Source organism: Xylocopa sonorina, chromosome 3 (genome assembly GCF_050948175.1).
Source record: "Xylocopa sonorina isolate GNS202 chromosome 3, iyXylSono1_principal, whole genome shotgun sequence".
Taxonomy (NCBI): domain Eukaryota; kingdom Metazoa; phylum Arthropoda; class Insecta; order Hymenoptera; family Apidae; genus Xylocopa; species Xylocopa sonorina.
In genome coordinates, this window is record NC_135195.1 from 3,038,751 (window position 1) to 3,059,179 (window position 20,429).

The 20,429-nt window shown below is 42.8% G+C and overlaps 3 protein-coding genes across 4 annotated transcripts in view; 2 read left to right on the top strand and 1 right to left on the bottom strand.

Annotated features, from left to right (window-relative positions):
* The first annotated feature begins 421 nt into the window (after positions 1-421).
* On the top strand, positions 422-2,251 carry LOC143433564 (partitioning defective 6 homolog gamma-like). Its single transcript, XM_076910928.1, has 5 exons — positions 422-957; positions 1,131-1,359; positions 1,436-1,563; positions 1,649-1,927; positions 2,004-2,251. The coding sequence occupies exons 1-5, from the start codon at positions 898-900 to the stop codon at positions 2,211-2,213; spliced, it is 906 nt and encodes a 301-aa protein (XP_076767043.1). The 5' UTR covers positions 422-897; the 3' UTR covers positions 2,214-2,251.
* A 1,158-nt stretch (positions 2,252-3,409) lies between these two features.
* On the top strand, positions 3,410-4,532 carry Rpl24-like (ribosomal protein L24-like). The gene is made up of 2 exons (XM_076910930.1): positions 3,410-3,510; positions 3,873-4,532. The coding sequence occupies exons 1-2, from the start codon at positions 3,430-3,432 to the stop codon at positions 4,305-4,307; spliced, it is 516 nt and encodes a 171-aa protein (XP_076767045.1). The 5' UTR covers positions 3,410-3,429; the 3' UTR covers positions 4,308-4,532.
* Positions 4,533-4,713: 181 nt separating this feature from the next.
* Positions 4,714-20,429, bottom strand: part of LOC143422492 (uncharacterized) — a 92,914-nt gene continuing 77,198 nt past the window's right edge. The window contains exons 3-6 of one of the 2 annotated variants that reach the window (XR_013101722.1): positions 8,359-8,474; positions 6,960-7,290; positions 6,124-6,742; positions 4,714-6,035 (exon numbers count right to left, since the gene is read on the bottom strand). Coding sequence is in view for 1 of the 2 variants with exons in the window: in XM_076893177.1 (XP_076749292.1) it covers positions 6,536-6,742; positions 6,960-7,290; positions 8,359-8,474 (654 nt within the window). In the remaining variant the exon portion in view is untranslated. Of the gene's footprint in view, positions 6,743-6,959; positions 7,291-8,358; positions 8,475-20,429 lie in introns of both variants that reach the window. The other variant, XM_076893177.1, reaches the window with a different exon arrangement.

Here is a 20,429-nt window from a genome sequence, read left to right on the forward strand (position 1 = left end):
TACCAACCAGTTTCAGCGCCCCTCCAAGAGATGGCGCTAGTAGTCTTCAGTATTATAGCTTTCCGTGTGAAATAATGTCACACGGTGCGAATAACATCACAGTTCTCTTACTGTGACAAGGTCGTGCTGTCGGGGGATATACACTTACATTTGTGTTTGCATTAAAGCACCAGCTAGCAAAATCTACATGTAATAATACCGATTGCACCATAGCAAACACAATCTATCCCGTGTCCCAATTTCTATGGCGAAATGGATGAAATTTGGTAAATGAAGAATGAGCTGTAAAGAAGAAACTGTGAATATCGTTAAAAAGTTTCGATAAACTGGTAAACGGGCTTATCGCGCTTCTGTGTTTCATCTGTATTTTGATTACGTGCCTGCGCATTGTCTGATAATACTCGTGTGTAGGTTATCGGTGAACGATTTCGTAAATGTCGACGTGAAATCGTACATTTCCTTGTTTGAAAATTCGACAGTGACCAAGCCAAACGTGTTCCCACTAAACAGGTGCTCTTGGCGTCGTATCGGCATGCCGCCACCCATTTGGTTAAAATGTGATTACTTTAATCGTATTAGTGGTGATTAAAATTTCAGCTACATTCCAGCAACGGTTGCGACGCCCGTAGTTCTCGTTCCTCGTAGCAAATGCAATTAAGGTGGTCGCGGTACAAACGTCACAGATGACGTCATTAACGAGGCTGCATCGCACCTACGATGCCTATTATTCGAAGTTCCCCGTTCCCCTCTGCTTCTCTCTTCTACGTCATCGAAACTACTACTTTTGGCAATCCTAGCAGTGATTAAAATTTAGTAACTCCTTCCTTCGTTTTAACGTTCAATCTTCGAACCGTCGGTTCGAGTTCTGGATTTGTTTCAAGCGTGCAATTAAAAACCATGTCTAAGAGCAAACTTCACCACCAAGTTGACACCGGTATCGTCGCAGTGAAAAGCAAAGTGAGCTACTTTCTAATTGAAAGTCCCTACGTTTATTTATGTTATTATTATTGTTATTATTGGATGGAGAGAAATAAGTGTCGTCTAGCAGTATTTCATTTTTCCACTCTTTCTGTAATTCTGTTCTACATCTGTTGTATTTTCACTAAAGAGTTGGTATTTTTGTTTGTTAGTTTGATGCAGATATCATAAGATTTTCAATTAATCGTAATGAAGCTATCAGTTACGAGGACTTTAGAAAATTATTTGCTGAAAAGCATGACATTAGTTTGGATTCCACTTTTCTCATATTGTACACGGATCCAACTGACGGCGATTTATTACCAATTAATAATGATAACAACTTGGCGAGAGCATTGCTTGCTGCTAAACCGCTCCTTAGAATTTTTATTCAAAGGAAGGGTAAATAACATCCCTTTAATTTAATATTAGGAAATTTATACTTTTACTTGTTAAATTTAGTTACTTTATGCAATAGGCGATGGATTGGAAGATATAAACGGATATGGGACAATGAAACCAAAAAATTTAATATCAAGTATTCTTGGTGGCACACCTGGAAAGCCAAAGTCATTAGCTATATCTAATCCACATGATTTTAGGCAGGTATGTCTGTATATATAGATTTGAAATGTATAGCAAGAGCATAAGAATTATTATGCAAGATGCAAATTTTGTTAATAAATAATAGGTGTCAGCAATAATTGATGTGGATATATTACCTGAGACTTGTCGCCGTGTTCGTTTATTGAAACACGGCTCTGACAAGCCGTTAGGATTTTATATTAAGGATGGAGAAAGCTTTAGAATATTACCACCATCCGCAGGTGGTGGCATCGAAAAGGTTCCAGGAGTATTTATTAGCAGATTAGTACCAGGTGGTTTGGCAGAAAGTACAGGGCTTTTAGCAGTGAATGATGAAGTTCTCGAAGTAAATGGTATAGAGGTCGCTGGGAAAACTCTTGATCAAGTGTGTAGTTATAATATACATTGGATTGCTAAAAATATGGTATTTATTTGTTATTAAAACGTAAGTTATTAAACAGGTTACAGATATGATGATTGCCAATTCATCGAATCTCATAATAACAGTAAAACCAGCCAATCAAAGAGCGGCGCTAGCGGCTCCAAGACGTGGATCATTTTCGCGTAATAGTCAATTATCCTCTGGAAGTTTACAGTCCACACAAAGCGCTGCAACTGGTAGTGATGAAGATGCAGATGAAATCGTAGATTTAACTGGTATAACATTGTAAGGTAACAACTTTAACATTCCATCGTATTGGTCCGGATATTTCATGTACAGTAAGCATTTAAACATGAATGCAAAAGAAGTATAACATGACAGTAAGAGATTAAAATATTGAAACGAATCAAGCATCGTAGAATTAAGTGCAGCATTGAGAGCGTAGCATTGAATTTGTCTTGTTTTTTTATGAAGTATTTGAATATTATATTTATATTTTTTAATCTATTGAATAGATATATGACTGTATATAATAGTATTATTGAAAGGCAGCAATGTTTATAAGTATTAAGACAGTACTATCGGTACTTTATATACAAAACTTATAAAGTGTACTTAAATAGCTATAAAAAATAATGGGATGAACTGGAAAAGAAAATTTCAAAGTACAAAAGAAATGTACATAACGATAATTTAAGAGAACGAATGCTAATATGAATATACAAGTGGCCTTATACTTAGATCATTCCGAATAGTTTTCTTACAAACAATGTAAAATAGAAATTATTCTTAGGTGTAACATATTGAAAAGTTCATCAATTCATGTACGTTTTCTACATATTTCACTGGATATATAGGGTGTTCAAGTTTCGAAATTTTTATTTCACTCTTAATAAATGTTATTTGTTATCTAATTAATCTTTGTATATAGATATCATAAATTATAACATACTTTACAGAAGTTTTAGATATAAGAATTTTACTACAGATATGAGACGTATTTGTATACATGTAAAATATTCCCTTTATATATTTTTACCCTCATTGTTCCATCTATAGCTAGGAAAACTGAATTTTGATAAATTCTATTACATTCCATTTACACAGTCTTTTTGTAGCGCTAGAATAATATTATATCTGCTACTTTAAACAAAAGAATATACATATTATATTCAGGTAGTCTATATATAATATTTTGTACTTAAATAAAATGTATACATATTAATATAAACTTATTATCTTCATGAATTTTTAGTAAAACTGTGGTTCTAGATTGGTAACATTTTATTGCCATTACATTATACATATTTATTGAATTTATTTATATCATTCATTAAGGTTCGAGTACATGAAATTGCATATATATGTGCTCAAAAATTTATGTATATTTTCAAAAACTTTTCAATAGATTGTATTTCACAAAATCGCTCGCGTAGTCGATCATTTAATGTCATAAGGTTGCCATTCGTGTTTGACTTTCCGGTGTTTTCATAATCACGTGTAACATGCGTATAGAGTCGTGTTACTTTTGTTCGTCCCGGATTTATCCGGGACATGGTATTCAATTTGTAAGAAATGATTGCAAGGTAAGAATTTGGATACATTTATGTTTTCTATTATATGTACAACATTTTTTTTATTTCGAGAAGAATGCTATAAAGTGATAGTTTCTGATTCTTGGTTAGGTTAGGTTAGTCGGTCAGGTTATGGTTAGAAGTTACATTCGTTTCACAATTAATGCGATAGATTTTATACATATTTTTGGTTTTATACGATAAATGATTCCTTCGTCTATGCGATATTTTTAATATCTAATAAAAAATGTATCTTAAAAACTTTTGTCTTTGCTTTGTTAATTTCTATGGATATATTACTAATTGACAATTAACTTTCTTATAACCAGTGCTTCTGTTATTTCTTATTACAATGTATATTTCTTACAATATAGATATTTAAATTTTGTCGTTCAAAATGTCACGCTGCATTCAAGAAAAAGAAAAATCCACGCAAAGTTAGATGGACTAAAGCATACAGAAAGACAGTTGGCAAAGAATTGGCAGTGGATCCATCATTTGAATTTGAAAAGAGAAGAAATACACCTGTTAAATATAACAGAGAATTATGGAATAATGCGGTTGAGGCGATGAAAAAAGTAGAAACTATCAAACAAAGAAGGCAAAACTTACATATAATGCAGCGGCTACGCAAGGGACGTGAATTAGAACAAGAAAGGGATATTAAAGAAGTTCAGCGCGATTTATCTCTTATAAGATCACCTGCTGCAGGACTTAAAGAAAGGAAGAAATTAGAAGCTGCAGAACAAGAAGAAAGAATGCAAGAATCTAGCGATGAGCAAGAACAGGAAGAAATGGAAATGAATTAGTATAGTTTTAAAAAATTACTTTCATGTTCTTTACATCAATGATACGATAAAACAATTAAGAACGTTTCAATTTACAAGGAAGATTACAGTAAATGTTGACGAAAATATTTTTTATTTGTAGTAATAAAAAATATTCACTATTAATGTAAAGTTGTATTCATAATTTAAATTTTTTATTATGCATTATAGAATTATTTTTATTAAAAGTTTGTAAATAAAAATGATAGAACATTAGATAGAATTATTATATTTATATTTTATTTTGGAATATCGATTAATTGGTCGACAAGAATTTATGACTATTCTTTTATTAGTACTACTTGCATCTCATATGGAGTAGATATGATGCTTAAAGGTATGTACTAGGAAAGGAGAAACAAGCGTCATTTTGTTTCTAGCATGGGAAAGGAAGTAACGAATACGTTTTATAACAATTGTATTAATATCATTTATGTACAATGTATACATGGCGTTACAGAAAATAAATCTGCAAGCCTAATGCGTGATTATAATACAAGAGTGTTATATCAAGTTGAAACGACTTGTTAAAATATTAATACGACGACTACAACGATAGAAAAAGAGAATATACTTATTGGAAAGGTTCCTTTTGCTAATTAAACGTACGATGAAATTTACTATAATACATTTATAAATAATAGTTAAGTTGAAGAACTGGTATTATAATTCGCTCGTTGCTTACGTTCTCAGCGTGTACATTCGACTAATACGATTTCAGTTATTCAAGTACAATGTTGTCGAATATTTTCTAATTTTAAATGTGAATATTAGTTCTTATAATTTACGAAGTCCATTACTGTAACGCATAACAACGCAATTACGTTATACATTTACGTAGTTTCGTATGTGTGTGTATATATATATATACGACGAACAAACGAATACAATATTGTTAAAATAATGGCAGCTTTATGGTTGTTATTTATGCGTTAAAGTAATATAAACTCATAGACATACGTTTACCTCCGCGTATAAATCTAGCTAGATATTCGTGCATAAAATAAACTCTACATATGCAATAACTCGTATCCTAAAATAGATAACAAATTTCTATATTTCCGCTCTTCAACATTTTTCCTTATCGTGTACTCAGATTTGTTAACAATTGTCATGGTTACTAACTAATGCAACGTTTCGCTCGCCGCACTCTTTTATAATTCATCTAGTCAGTGCTTTGAAAAAGAAAAATAGAACAGACCTAATAGCACTAGTTAAATAGACCTTTGATACGTTAAATAAATTTAAGTAGCTTTCTGTTTGGTTCTCGTCACCTATACACAACGAATAATACGCAGATCTATCAAAACTAACGTGTTACACTGTTATAAATATCAAATCTATAAATATTATAAAATGTCTACGCTCTCTCTATAACTTAGAAATAAGGCACAAGCTTAAATTATACACATAGGAGCGATATGATAGTAACTGGCCGCGGGTGACAATGAAAATGTTATCTAGCAGTTAAATATACGATCGAGACATCCCTCTGCTGCTTGCGGAACAACCCATCGAGTACCATTTTCATTTGCACCCAAGATTATCCCGATGTTAGTGACAATTCATCAACGGATAAAAATACTCTTAATATGTTTCGTGCTTAACTCGTCAAATCGTAATATCAGTCTATCCACTATCCACTATACGTCCGAAGGAGATTCTACCGACTTCGTTCTACTGCTACGTTTGATTTCATCTCAAATAATGCTAAAACGATATCGATCTTACAAAACTTAAGAGGAATACAGTTTGGCGGAACCTCTTCTCTGCGTTCTTAATTTCTAATAATACGTACCTAATCATACGTTCAAGCTACACATTAATAATAAATACGATAATAAAATCGTCATAGAACAATTATTATTGTCAATAATCTATTGTTAGAAATCAGACAAACTTCCGTCGAGGCGCACGTTTTAGCGCGACCGAGTACTTTCAACACCAGCGATATTATTGCTTCAACTCTCGTTAGGCGAGAACCCTTCTTCTATTGGTAACATTTATATTCTGTACAGTCAGCGATGCGATAGAATCGTTTCTTCTTCGCGCGTTTCTAATCAAAGTTCGCATGATTTCGACACGCGTTTCATGCGACTCGATCCGATCGCAAAGTACGACGGAGCAACGTTTCTCTAATCGGTGGTATTGCTTTAAGGTAACGGCCTTGAAGAACGGCGGTGCCCTGATGCCGTGGGAGCACACGGATCTCAGGTCTCTTGGTCTGGATCTTGGTCCCTTGGCTTGCTCTTCTTGTACTTCTTCTTCTTCTTCGGCTTCGGCATGATCTCGCAGCTGCAGCCACTTCGCACCTTGATGTAGTCCAATGTCCACATTGATCCACCCACGGTGTTCCCCGCGAACGTTGGGATCATGCGTTCTCTGTGCCGATGCCTGCCGTGCTCCTCCTTTCCGCTCTGCAATGGAAGTATCATTTCTATCAGCGATCCAATTAAATTATCGAAATTGTAACTACGAATTATCAACGGTGAAACTAATCGATTTGGTTTGGTCTGTTTCAGGGACACGCTTGAATCGAGAACGGCGAAATCGGCGTCGAAGAAACGAGCTCGACCAAGGAAGACATCGCGCGACGACGCGCAGAGAGGAACGAGAGGATTACAGGGTACGTACCATCGAGCCAGAATTTTCAATGATAGCGTAAGTATACGAGAACTTCTGCACACATCTGGACTGGTTGGCGAACTTCCGGTCGATGAACCTGCACGGCTTGTCGAGGACGTCTGGCCTGCAGGAGTACTCGAAGAACCTCTGGGCGTTCAGGCCATCCCGATACAGCTGGACGTACATGTTTTCCCGATTTCGACCGCCGACCGGTTCCACCATTTCCTCCACCGTAGGGCAGCAATCGACCGGATTGCCGTCCTCGCCCCCTTCGTGTCGCAGAATCATGTTCATCTCTCGATAAGTCATCCGCTTGGTTGCGTCCTCCGAGGTGTGCGTCCTGAAATGTCCGGGTAATGATTAGATACGTCGAATCATCTCCGTTCGATCGTACAATGCCGTGCACGCGGTCCGTTTCGCGATTTGGTTCGCTCTCTATCGGTTTGCAAATTCTTCGCGTACACCTGAATAAATGCCATATGAAAAATGATTGCATTTACAGATTTTTATACGATACAGACTCGATCGATTTGACTGAAATCCGTTGCAATGATATTGTAACAAGTGCTATTAGAATAATTGTTGAAAATTTGTTTCAGGCATGGCGCAACGGTTCGCGTAATCGGAAAAGCGGAACCGAAAAATGGAATCGAGATAGCGTGGTTGCAACGTAAGTATCGACTGGTGTCTAAACCTGGACACGCGACCGAACATAGTCGTAATGGTTGGTATTTCGCGAAAAATCTGCTCTCGAACGGACATTTCGATTCTAATTTTGTATTCACCTGGCGAACCTCTTACGCGAGTCATTAATAATAATTAAGACAGTTTGACAGACAGGATAAATAATGGCGTAACGTCGAGGTGCGCGCGGGAGATATACGGGCGCCGGCGGTCGCTGATTGAAAATTGAAATTCAGCCGTGCAAAATAATGTCACCGGCGTGCCGATAAATTTGCTAGCCAAGCTTGAATGATGCCAAGGTATGCGTTTGCCTGATTCTGCTATCGATCTTATTACTATACGGGGGAAAAGTTGGCGTCTACGTTGCTCCGCTATTCGCAAAATCCCATATAAAGATCTCGACTTCTGCGATAACGTTTGATTAATTGTTTTCTTATTTATGCAGAATATAATGAAAGAAAAAAATCTGATGCAATTTCTGCAATCCTTCTCTAAGGTTCTAGTTAACTCGGGAAGCATATTCGATAAAGTAAAACTATACGATTTGTGTTCATTTTCAAAACGTCGCGATGCAATTTTAAAGGTCTACGAAGAACGATGCAGCACGCATCGATTGAATTTATTTAGCAAGCGGTACCGGAGTCTTCCTTGGTTACGAAAACGTTTACCAGCGAACGTTTGCTGAAAACGAAGGGAAAAGAATCCAAGGAAAGTGAAAACTTACCAGCGAGAGATATGTCCCCTGAAAGGATGTTCCCTGGCCTTACGAGAGGAGAAGGATAAAGTCAGGTTGTTGGCGGCAGCAAGCCGCGGGCACAGGACTGCGGTCAGCCAAACCACCTGCAACAGGAAAGAAGAAACCGCGTTTAATCTCTGATTTATCGCCGATTCTCTGGAAACTTTCAGCGAAAGTCCGTCGAGTTTGTCCACAGGTTGGTCTCTATCGAATTATTTATATTCAAATTTCTGTTCCTCGACGCAGAGGAGAAGGTATCTTTTTACAATCCGAAAACGCGAGCATTCAGTTTAGAGCTACGGGTCGAGTGACGACCAGTAGCCGAAGAGCGAACGACCGATCTTCTTCCAAACAACATTCTTCTAATTTCTGGCGACAAGATATATTCCGCAATTAAGCCGAAAGCGAGGAGGGGGGACAGGGAGAAAATGGGGAGGGCCGTCGTACCGAGGTGGATCGGTGAACGATGCCGCGGGGCCTGTTTTGCATAAAAATTATAAGCCGAATTAATATTTTCACATCCGTAAACGCGCACCCGTGGCTCGTGTGCACCGCGCTCCGACCGATCCGTGACTAACGCAGTGGTTTATCGCACGTTAATATACCGCGATCCGGTACCCACCGGTACTTTCTCACGAGCTGCTCTCGATCCGCCCTTACGACGAGAGAGATCCTCTCGAAGGAACGCGGTCATCGCGTCCCACGAAATTGCTTCTCCTCTTCGACGTAGATCACTTGCAAATGTTGCGACTCATTCTACCAACACCACAGAATAATTACATCTCGTTGTATCCCCTTTGAGAATGAATTAACGAACGCTCGCATCCACCTTCGTCAATTACTAGAAAATCCGCTGAACCGATATTCGTTACCATCATCGCGACTGAGTTCTGAATTAGAACGTTAACGAATCTTCGAGAGCTACCAAGACTGTCCGCGAGTCTCACCAGGCTCCCCATTATCGCACCTATCTTATTCCTTTATCAATCTTCCACGACACATAAATCTCAGCGGTCGTCGAGAGCGTCTCCGCGCACGGTTCCCAACAGGCGACGAAAACAGCGGCGAATTAGAACCTCGACGGCGTCGCGGTACGATGATCGCCTGTTGTCTCGCGCGGCGACGGTCCGTCGAGAGCAGCCCAGCTCCTCGAGATTTATAGAAACGGGATATTAAGAGATGGCCGGCGCGTTTCGTGCCAGTTAATTAAGACATCGTTCCTCGAGCGGTTAACCAACCGGCGCCTCCCGTACGAGAGGACTCGCCGACGCGATCGGCCGGATGTTCACGCAGAACGGACCACACGCACGGGTCCGCGTTTCTTCGATCCTTATCGGTTCGTTGGCTCGTCGTCGCACGGTCCACCCTCCTCGTCGCTGGCAACGCGATTTTAATCGAGTCTTCTCGCACGAAACGCCATCATACGCGCGGTGCAACGACGGACGGCTTAAATTGTGCTTGTCGCCGATTCCTCGACTGCGTGCTCGGATGCAGGAACGATCGTCGCTGTATTAGCTCGAGAGTTGCATCTTTGAGTGCCACACCAATTAACAAATATGATGGATCGAATTTCCATCTGCGAAGCCTTGGCCAAGTGGAGTAAAATTGACCCATTTCTTAAACGGATGGTCGTTGGGGATAAGATATGGGTCACGTTCGACAACATTGTGTGAAAACGATCGTGGTCAAAGCGCAGCTCAAACGGTAGGCAAACCAGGAAGGTTCTACTGTGTATTTGGTGTGATTGAAAAGGAATCATTTATTATGAGTTGCTTCCATATGGTCAAGCACTAAATTCGGATCTCTATTGTTAACGATTGGACCGTTCGAAGCTAGCGATTGACCAGAAACGACCAGAGTTGGCCAAAAGGAGAGATGTTGTGTTCCATCAGGACAATGCCAGGCCACACACGTCTATAGTGACTCGTCAGAAACTCCAGGAGCTTGGTTGGGAGGATTTTGCATCCTCCATATAGTCCGAACGTGGCACCAAGCGATATCATGTTTTTCTTGCATTGCAAGACTTCCTTAGTGATAAGAAATTGGCATTAAAAGAAGGCTGTGAAAATCGATTACTAGAATTTTTCGCCAATAGGGATCAAGACTTCTATGAAAGGCATTATGAAGCTGCCTTTAAAATGACAACAAATTATAGAACAAAACGGTGCATATTTATCCGACATGAAATTACGACCATCAGTCCGACTCGTTAAACTACGACAAGGGGTTAATAATTGATAAGATTGATTTAGCGGTTAAATTAATGGTTAGAAACCATTATTATCGTAGTCTGCTTCAATTTTGAAGTCTATATTCGCGCAAAGTGCAATTTACGTAGTCCATAAAGCAACTAAGGGCTAAAACGATTCTCCCGCCTATTAAACACTCTAAATATACATGCGTCTGTGAAAATTCCACTCTTAGTACTCGACGACAGTAGCAGTCGACACTTAGCGTCAGACATTTGTTAATTTGTTCCTCCGCATACCGCCACAATCGCGACTCCAATAATCAAAGTGTACGTTCTCGTTGACACAGGAATTTACTTAAACGTCCAGAAATTTCCGTAACGATAATTCCTCGTATAGAATCATAAAAGTCTAGCCGATGTCATCGCGTTGCGACTTTAAAGTGACAAAGATTATCGCGAATAAAACGATTAATTAGGATACTACCTTCGAAGAGGCAGATATTTAACTAAGTCCTTCTTCAGCGATTTGATATTAGGTAAACCAAAAGGAAATTGATTTCGTGGGTAGACAAACCAATTCGTTACGGATAATTATACTCGAGGACTCCTCCCTTCGAAACGCAACAACCACTCAATTAAAAGCCCGCGCATTTATCGCGCAAACCTGTCTTCGACAAGTGAAACGAAGCGCGGCTCGTTCTCCACCGACTGGAACATCCACGCGTACCGGCAGGAAATTTCTACAAATCACTTGGTCGAACTCGTTCGGGAATAAAAAGCACCCACCGATGCCGGCTCGTAAAACACATTGTACCGTAACATCGTGTTCGTCGGGATTGTTAAATCGTACACGCGTCCCCCTTTAAAAAGGGACTGGCGGCGGAGCGAGCGACGCGTTTAAAGATCCGTCCGTGTGTGCGCGCGCTGTCTTAGAGAAGGCTCCGAAACACGCTAATTAGCGTCTCGAATTCGTTGCGGAGCCGTCTTCCGTCTGATAATGAAATGCCCGCGAGCGGCCGGCATGCGATGCGTATTTTCGAAACTCGAAATTAGCCGGCGGGATATTTCGACGCGAGACGTCTTCTGCGCGAGGCGATCCCATGGCGAGTACCCGCATCGCTAGCAATTTTCGTCGTATCGCGAGCTCGATGGTGCACCCTCTCTATTGCTAACGATCTATTTCGCGTTGCGAGTGGTCTCGCGTGCGACGAGACTGTTTTTAACGAGCCACGTGTAGGTGTACGGTTCGCATCGAGGTAACGCAAGGGAATTTTTATTTAAAAGATTGTCGTAGAGTTCATACTGGATGCTGATCAAGATGGTTCGAAGATCGCCTCGAAAAATCTTGGGATTATGAATATACAGGAGTGTCTCGTAAATCTGCGTTAATAAGACACTTGTTTCTCTTACGATCGCGCGGTTATTTAAGAGCCGGATGGCTACACGGATTAACCAGACTTGTCGCGTGCTAAATTACAATTGTAACTCTCTCGTCCATCGGTTGGGATTAAAGAACGATCTCGTCGAGGCGAAATGAGAAAAAGGTACACTGATTTTAATTCAGGAAGAGACGCGGCACCGCGTCATTGCCCGTTGAAAGTATTAACGATAAGGAACAAAGATTTATACGCGATGCGTAAAAAGGCAGCTGTAAAGTATGGCCGTCGGATTGCAAACTCGTTCTCCAATCGTGTACAGAGGGTTGCGGTTCTTTTTGGTGGGAGAAAAAATACGAGCCGATCTGCCGTAAGTCATCGAACGGACGCGCGGATTTTACGGAGGGGTGGATTTATCGGACGCGTACCTTCGGATCAACCCCGTAATACCTCTGTACGATGAGAAGTATCGGTGGTTCCATAAACTATCGATACAGAAATTCCTCGCGCCAACTCGTTATTCTCTGTTGTGTTTGGATAACGGTGTCATACTAACAATCGTCAACTCTCTTTTACACAAATATAAAGGTATTCCAATTTGATTAATCGGAAACCTCGATAATTCATCGATCTGCTTCGACTGAAAAGATGAAATCGCGCGATCACGATGGAAGAGCACGGTCACTCATAACGCGTCTCTGAAAGATCTCAACTGTATCGAATCCGGGATCCACTATAAACCAGACCACGACGCGCGTTGCTCTCGATATGTGTGTACATTTCGATATACGAACCTTCGCTCGGGGTGAATCGATAACATTCAAAGAGGTGGCACTCCTATCGAAAAGGACGGAGTTTATCGGGCCGTGTTGCTTGATGCACGTTCGCGGTGTGTGCACCCACAGCGCGCGTGGGATCTGCCCCTTTGTATTCTGGGTTACCAGTCCAAAATCACGATCGACCGCGTACGTATGCACGCGTACATCGGATTATCTCTCACGGTGAGAAGTTTACGAGTTTCTGATGTCCGTTTGGGGTGTACCGTTCGAGCAGGGTGTGCCGGCGTCACGTTTCTCCGCTAGAGAACTGGCGTTCGTCGAAGAATCCATCCGTGGTATTCGAACTACTGACAAAACGTGATCCTGCTTATTGCGCGATGAATGGGGCTATTAACTTGGACGCGACTAGACGGGACGTTCTTACGATTCGAATAGAACAAGAAATTCATTCGTCTCCATAGCGCTCTTGTTAGTTGCCGCGGGAATGAAGGATGCAACAACAATTTTGCGAAACTAACGATTGCACTTGTATTAGGATCGAACAGTTGAATCTTACAGACAATCGCTAAAAGCAAGTGCTTTCGAACGCGATATATCAGCACAGGAAATCAATACCCGCGATCGATCAAAGAAATCGCACAGGCTACACCAGAGGAGAAGGGAGTATTTAAGAACAGCCGATTACCTCGCGATACGATCGATCGGAATTAAAAACGTAACGTGCACAGCGCGTGTCTCCGTTCAATCTGCCACCTCTGGAATCGAACGCGAAACCCCGTAGTGACGACGAATAATTCCGGATTGAAAAAAAAGCGGCGATCGTTCGATGCTGACGGTTTTGCACAATCCAGAAACTCGATGGAACGAGGTAGACTTGGAAGCCGTCCGTTTCAGCCAATCGAGTTGCACCCAGGCGTTCGCCTATCGACCATCGAAATGGCCGCCGCCGATGGATTTTTGCTCGCCGACATCCTTGGCATCCTTTCGCGGTGGAACGCGCGGGCAGAAACGACGAATTTCCAGGTCAGGAGAATGGAATTCCGGATGACGGATCGGCGGCGATATCGGCCGCGATTATCATACAATGTGATAGGTACCGTCGATCAAAGCGGGCAGCGTAACGTTCCTACGGTGATATTTCCGATTTTACTGCGCCGTCCAGAACCGGAGGCGGTAGTTACGACCGTGGACATTCTCTGCCACCATTGGTCGCGATTCTTTTTAACCGTCGGTGCCGGCCGTGCCGCGATTGGATAGACGCGCGGCAATAATTTATAGGCCTCCGCGAGACTCTTGATCTCTCCTCTCTTTCTCTATCATTCAACGGGTGAAACCGTGCCGTTATATGGCAAATAACCAGACGTACCTGGTGTACGTAGCTGGTAGGTACACGTACGCGTGCACGCCTGGCCCCCTTCGATACGGAACACGTCGGTGCCGCGCGTATCGTAATAAGCCTGTCCTATCGTAATAAGGCGGCGCGGTGATTTGAATATATCGCGTCTACGACGTCGCGACGAAAGGCCTGTTTCGAAATGTGCATAAAAATTTTACGCAATCAACCGTACGCGTCCCTGTTTCGCCTTTTTCTTTTCGCCTTTTTCTCGCCTTTTTGCCGCGCGCCGCACTCGCCGGGTGAACGACGCGACGCGCTGGAACGTGAGAAAATCAGACGGCACGCCTAAATTGGCGTCGCTACCAGGATACGGCGACGACCGCGCAGACAATCCTTCGATTTCATTTCCACTTTGTCTTTTTCTAGCCGGTTGATTTATTCTGTCGTTACGCGGCGAAATGTTGCGCGCGTTACGCGGCTTTTCAGATCGTCGCGGCTCGTGGCGACCGCCGTTTGCCTGCGCCTCGAGTACCGACTAATCTTCTGTTCGAAATTTTCCATATTCGTCGTAGACAACGCTAAAGATAACGCGATCGTCGCTGGTGTCTTGCGATTCCGCGTTCAACGCGTCAAGTTCAGAGTGCAATCAACGGTTGTTCGCAGCTATTACCAGCTACTGGATTCGATTAACCAAATCGATGGAGTCCACTTTCTAAAATGTATCCGACTATCTCAACGAGATGTCGAAATTCCCTTTTTCTCGCTTAATGTAACAGGTATACGAAATTCCAATTAACTTTCAAATCCTCGATTCACTCCACCGTGCACCCTCGTTCGATTACGCAATCTTTTGGCCGAGTTCGTTCTAAAATATCGAACGCGAGCGTTACTTAAACTCCGGTTCATCGTGTGAACTTTCGACGCGTTCCATCGCGTTGCGAGCGACGAAGTTGCCGCGTGAAAACCGGTGCCGTCGCGAAATTAAGAAGAATTAAATTGTACGCCTCGGCATTATCGCCTGCGAACAAATTGCGCAACGACCGATCATCGGCTGTTGGAAATTATAGTCCAGTTACCGGACGAACGTTACACGGTAATTTATATACACAAAACGCTTGTCCGATGACGCAACTAAGAAGGGAACTTGAAATTGCCCGATCAAACATTCTGTTTATCGTCGAGGATGAAATTTATCGTCCACAGCGAGCATATATAACCGCAATGGACGAGGCGCAATATTAAATCCGGCAACTGAAATGTCAGTGGCAGAGCTTCTTATTAACCTTTGACCGTGAGCGATGAACCGTCGACAGGTCTCTCGATCCGCGGTCTCCATTTTACCTGTCCGACGCGCGTTCCACAACCGGCGGTCTTTCACGCTGGTAAAAAGGTCCCCGATTACGCGCGTAATCCGTTGCAGCGGACTTTCTCCCGCTGGAGCGTGCATACATTAACGTTAAAATCGGAGGCTCGTTACGAGGGGGGAAATAAAAAGGAAAAAAGAAAGACGAAGGTACGAATTAACGGTAGTAAAAGCGTGCGTACGCGCGGTGGGACCAATTAGCGTAATAGGCGACCCGTAAATTCGTACGCGAACCACGGTGGAATCGTAAATTCGCCAGGTGGAAGCCAACGGAACGTCGAATCGTCGATGAACCCTCTCGGCGAGGCGCGTCAATTAAATCGACGATTCGGAGGAAGCGAAAGGCCAACGATCGAGATCTTAATCCAGCCGCGATGCGCCGGTTATTTTCGATCCGGTTGCCGTTCTCGTTTCTTTAAATAACTTTTTCGACCCGTGACTTTGTTCGAAAAAAATCAGCATATTCTGGGATCGAGAAGTTGTCACGAGAGAAGAGAATAAGTGGCTGGAAGTGAGAGGTGTTTAAATCTCGCAGGGTTTTTAATTAGTGAGAGGAGGATTGTACAAGATCCTCGATATCGAGTGGTTACTAATTACTGTTAACGTTTCAAGGAATCACGACTACCGACTAGCCATAAATCGAACGCAATGGAACCCCTCGAGTACTTGTCTCGGTTTGACGTGTACTGCCATAGTCGTTAACGGTGGTATACAGGATAAACTTGTAGCTGAATTCGTTCGACGAGGCTCGTGTTTATCCAATGTCGATGCAACGCTTGTGTTATTAGCATACTCTTTGTACATCAACCGATCGTGAGAGCAAAAGCACTTGTAGCTTATTATGGGAGCATTGAAGGTTTCAACAGCGAACTTTCGCCACTCGTCGAGCTACTTTTAGCGTGACTGGTATACTATTCCGATTAATTTCTATGATACCAGTCTCGTATAACAATGACAAAATGGAATAAAACTGAAAAGACGGCAATTAAATGATAAAAGTAACGAAGCAAAAGTACATAAAACCAGAGGAACGTTGAAGCAATAAAAATGGTACACGTAAGAGGTACACGTTCGCAGGACAATCGAGAGAGGGCTCGTTTCGAAATAACGAAAAGGCTAGCTCGGCTGCGATTCGAGGTAAACAGCAGCCGAGAACGAAAATTGGTGGGCCTTACGGATCGCAGGCTATGATTTTCTCCCACGGGCGAGCAAACACGGGTTGGAGCGCATGACAAACGGTAACTATCGAGAGGCTTGTTAGAGATAGAGTAACCAGCGACGAATGTTCCAACATGGTGAACGCTACCGGTTGGTTTGCGCGGTTCCACGAGGCCCCTGCGGCCTGTTTAGACAGCGAACGCTTCGTCGTCTCTTCGTGATTGACGTGTATAAATATTTGCTTAGTCGCCTCGGCGTCGCCTCGTACGCGCGTGAATCCTGCGGGCCACGTTGCGTCCTGCGTCTCCAGAGCATCGAGGTCCTCCGCGAACAGTCGCGGAGGAACGCGAGACTGCAGGACACTCGACGAATCGACGATTCTTACGCCATACGCGCGAACCCACGCAGACGTCTCGATGTCGTGCAACTCGATGCTGAAGGGGTGAAAAGTGGATCATCGAGTTCCGTGTGAATCGAGCACGCTCGTAGTCGTTGGCGATAAACTTCTCTTAATGTTCTACGATTCTCTTTTTTTGGAGCAGCAAAGGTTTCGGATTGGGGTAAATGCGAGTATCGAGATTAGGATCGATAAGAACGTGTACTTAGGCTGCTGAAGTAGAAGGCAGTGTGTATGTAACATAGCGATGGAACGTTTTTAGCGGGTGTTGATTAAGCTTCCTTACACTGTATGTTCCTTTGGTAAATGTAAACGTGAAATTTGTTGAAGTCTGCGAGGAAAGAAAGTTAAATATGTAGATACCAGCAATTTAGGGATACGTAATTGAAATTACGTTTGTTACTGTAGTTTTTTATTACTTAAATAGAGTTTAGAGAAATCTTCATTTCTCTTCTGCTTGCATTTATAAATTTCGCTAGCAAAAAGTTTCTTCAGTGATACAAAAATAAGGCCACTTTTTTAACGCTAAAAATCTATCCATTTACGAACTTGTATACAGAGAACGGTTCGACCAAAAATCTGCTAGGAGGATAACGTGGCAAAGGTAAAAATCCACCCACGACATACTAAATCACCGGAAGGCAGAAACAAAGCGAGCGTAGAGTCCAAGAGAACCGGACCGACCCACCCTTGTATTTCGAACTACGATTCGTAATACATTATTATTAAATTGTTTTAAATTACAACCTTTGCGGATCGCCACGATGGGTCCCCCGATAATAATAGGAGAGAGGACGTCCATTTAGCAATATCTTGCGATGGCAAAACGAACACGAGCATCTCTCGATCGCCGCACCGATTCGATACGCTCGTACGAGTTTAAAAAAGAAAGGAACGTTTCAACAATTTGCAGCATACTTCGCAACGTATCACTGTCACGATCGAGCTATTTTGTCGTAGCAAAAGTCGCGAATCAGGAATTAACTAGGCGCCCATTTCTGACCTTATCGTACAATTATTCTTAATTCATCTAACTGTTCTCTTATCGATTAATTCTTTTACTTACTAAATAATTTCCATTGCGTAATCGTTAATCAAGATCGATTACGAAATTTCCGAAAACTGTTGTCGAAATGGTGAAAGAATTTCGCGGACGATTAAAGCTCGCGATAATAGATCTGTACCCGCGGCGTCTCGCGACTCGACGACGGACGGACGATAAATTCGTCGATCGCGATCAACGAATCGCGAGAGAAGCTCGCGTGGGTGGATGATTCAGCATGAGACAGCAGGTCGGTCGCTTTGAAATCGATATGGAACGTCGTCGCGTGTATCCCGCTATGATCGAGTGGTATTTCAATCGCGCGAGCTTTCAAACCCTGAAAGAGGATCTCCAACCTTCTCCCAACGTTCGCAGGTAGGCAGAGATTCGATCGATCGCGGTTGGCTACGTATTCCTCGTTCGATTGGCTCGTGGCCACGCGCGCGTAATCCACTTAAGAGGGATATCTCGTTCGAAGGTCGGAAAAGATCCGAGCAGACTCTGATGAACTTGTTTTCTTTACGATTGAACCCTAGTAAGAATCTACTGGATAGGTAGATAGTAGAATTGTTAGTACTTTTATGAGTCAGAGAGAGGAGAGATAGATGAAGACATGGAAAATGTCGTGCGAGAAAGATTGCCGCCATTGCTACTCTGCAACCAGCGCGTTAGCAGTGCATAGAAACAGGAGAGATCGATTTAATTTGATATTCAAGATAACGCGACACTCGAGGTATCGGTATCAAAAGACACGCGATTTATTCGCAGCCGAGCAATTAATTAGTCGATCACTGTAATTACAGAGGGGCAAATTATACACCGGTGAAATAATGAAATTATACGACGCATAGAACCGCGAGTCAGTTCCCTATCGAAGGCTTATCGAAATCGACACGTGCCGCGATATCTGTCTCTCTTTCCTTCTTCTTTTCTTAACGAAGTTAACGGGCGATCGATGAAATTATTCTAAAACGCTCACGGCTTATCTGTCGCTCGCAAATTTTCAAACCAGTATCTGGAAAAGTGCGTCGCGTTCACTCCCACGCGGTCTCTCGCCCCGGCTACGTCCCGTTTCCTTCTCGTTCGAGCGATACGCGAAAGACGCAATTGCACGGTCCGCGGATTTGTAATCTCCCGATATCATAATTGATCGATTTTTCCCGGCCGGTGTTATTGATTTTCTGCTCCCGCTAATCCGTACCCGTGACGCACGTCGTGACATAAACCACCGTGGATACATAAGTCGGCATAAGTCAGCGTTTATTAATCGCGAGTACGCCAAGGATTGGAATTACGTAATCCAACGCGAGGTACGGTGCATCTCAATTGAATCATCCGTTCGAATATTCCATTAGGTAATCCGTGATTACCTGTGGGCATTTCAATGCTCATTGTCTGTTGCACCCTACGAATAATTTAATTATAATACCCAAGTGATGTACCGTTTCACTTGTGGGAACGTCGAACTTAAACCCTCCTTAAAAAAAAAAAAAAAACAAGAGATATCGTTTCTGAAATGTCAGAAAAGTCTCGTCTCGCACGATCCCATATCCAACCACCCTCCATCGCCAAAACGACATGAAGAAGCTCGACGTTTGCTCGACTCTGAATGGTACCGGTAGCTCGAACGAACCACCGACCAGGCGAACGAAATGTAATCTCGAAAATCCCGATAACGATACACGGGAGGCGATCGCGAGGAATGAGGTACACCGTTCCGCGCAATTTGTCGGCGGTTCGCGGAGGTGGACCGGGTGTAGTTTTTACGACGGTGAACCTGGCCGAGGTAGGCCAGGAGGAGGCCTGTCGTCGGACGTGTAACACGTAGGGGATGCACGACGGGCAGTATAACGGTAGCGGTAAACAGCCCAGGGGACAGGCTGTCGTCCGACGCCGCGTTAAGAGAATTATTTATCGGAGGCATTGGCGCCGACCGAACGATTAGCATACTAATGCTTGCCAACGATTATCCGTTGCGTGTCGTTCGCGAGCTACGATCCCTCCCGCTCCCACCCGTGTCCGTGTTAATCTGTTATTATTGAATTATTCGCGTTACATCGTGCACGAAGATGAAGAGGGAGAGAGAGAGAGAGAGAGAGAGAGAGAGAGAGAGAGAGAGAGAGAGAGAGAGAGAGAGAGAGAGAGAGAGAGAGAGTTGGGACAGGAGGCAGAGTCGACGATAATCATTTATCAATATCGCGGGACAAGATCGCGGCCGCGGCATTAATCGGCCCGTGGATATTCGTACGTCAGCGGGGTAATGTCGCGCAGATAAAACTGGTATGCGATATCGCCGGTTAATAGGGATACCGATCGCGGCGAGCAGAACCCGTGCAATCATCGGGATCGCCGGCGCGAGCTTCCGCTCAGAAATTGACGCTCGGCTAGCGGTACAGACTCCCTGATTATCCGAGGTG

Bases quoted from the DNA above. Each gene is read 5' to 3' on its own strand.
- LOC143433564 (XM_076910928.1), top strand. From the start codon at position 898: ATGTCTAAGAGCAAACTTCACCACCAAGTTGACACCGGTATCGTCGCA. The intron at 1,564-1,648 runs GTATGTCTGTAT...AATAAATAATAG, and splicing joins ATCCACATGATTTTAGGCAG to GTGTCAGCAATAATTGATGT. The intron at 1,928-2,003 runs GTGTGTAGTTAT...GTTATTAAACAG, and splicing joins CTGGGAAAACTCTTGATCAA to GTTACAGATATGATGATTGC.
- Rpl24-like (XM_076910930.1), top strand. From the start codon at position 3,430: ATGCGTATAGAGTCGTGTTACTTTTGTTCGTCCCGGATTTATCCGGGA. The intron at 3,511-3,872 runs GTAAGAATTTGG...CTTACAATATAG, and splicing joins TTGTAAGAAATGATTGCAAG to ATATTTAAATTTTGTCGTTC.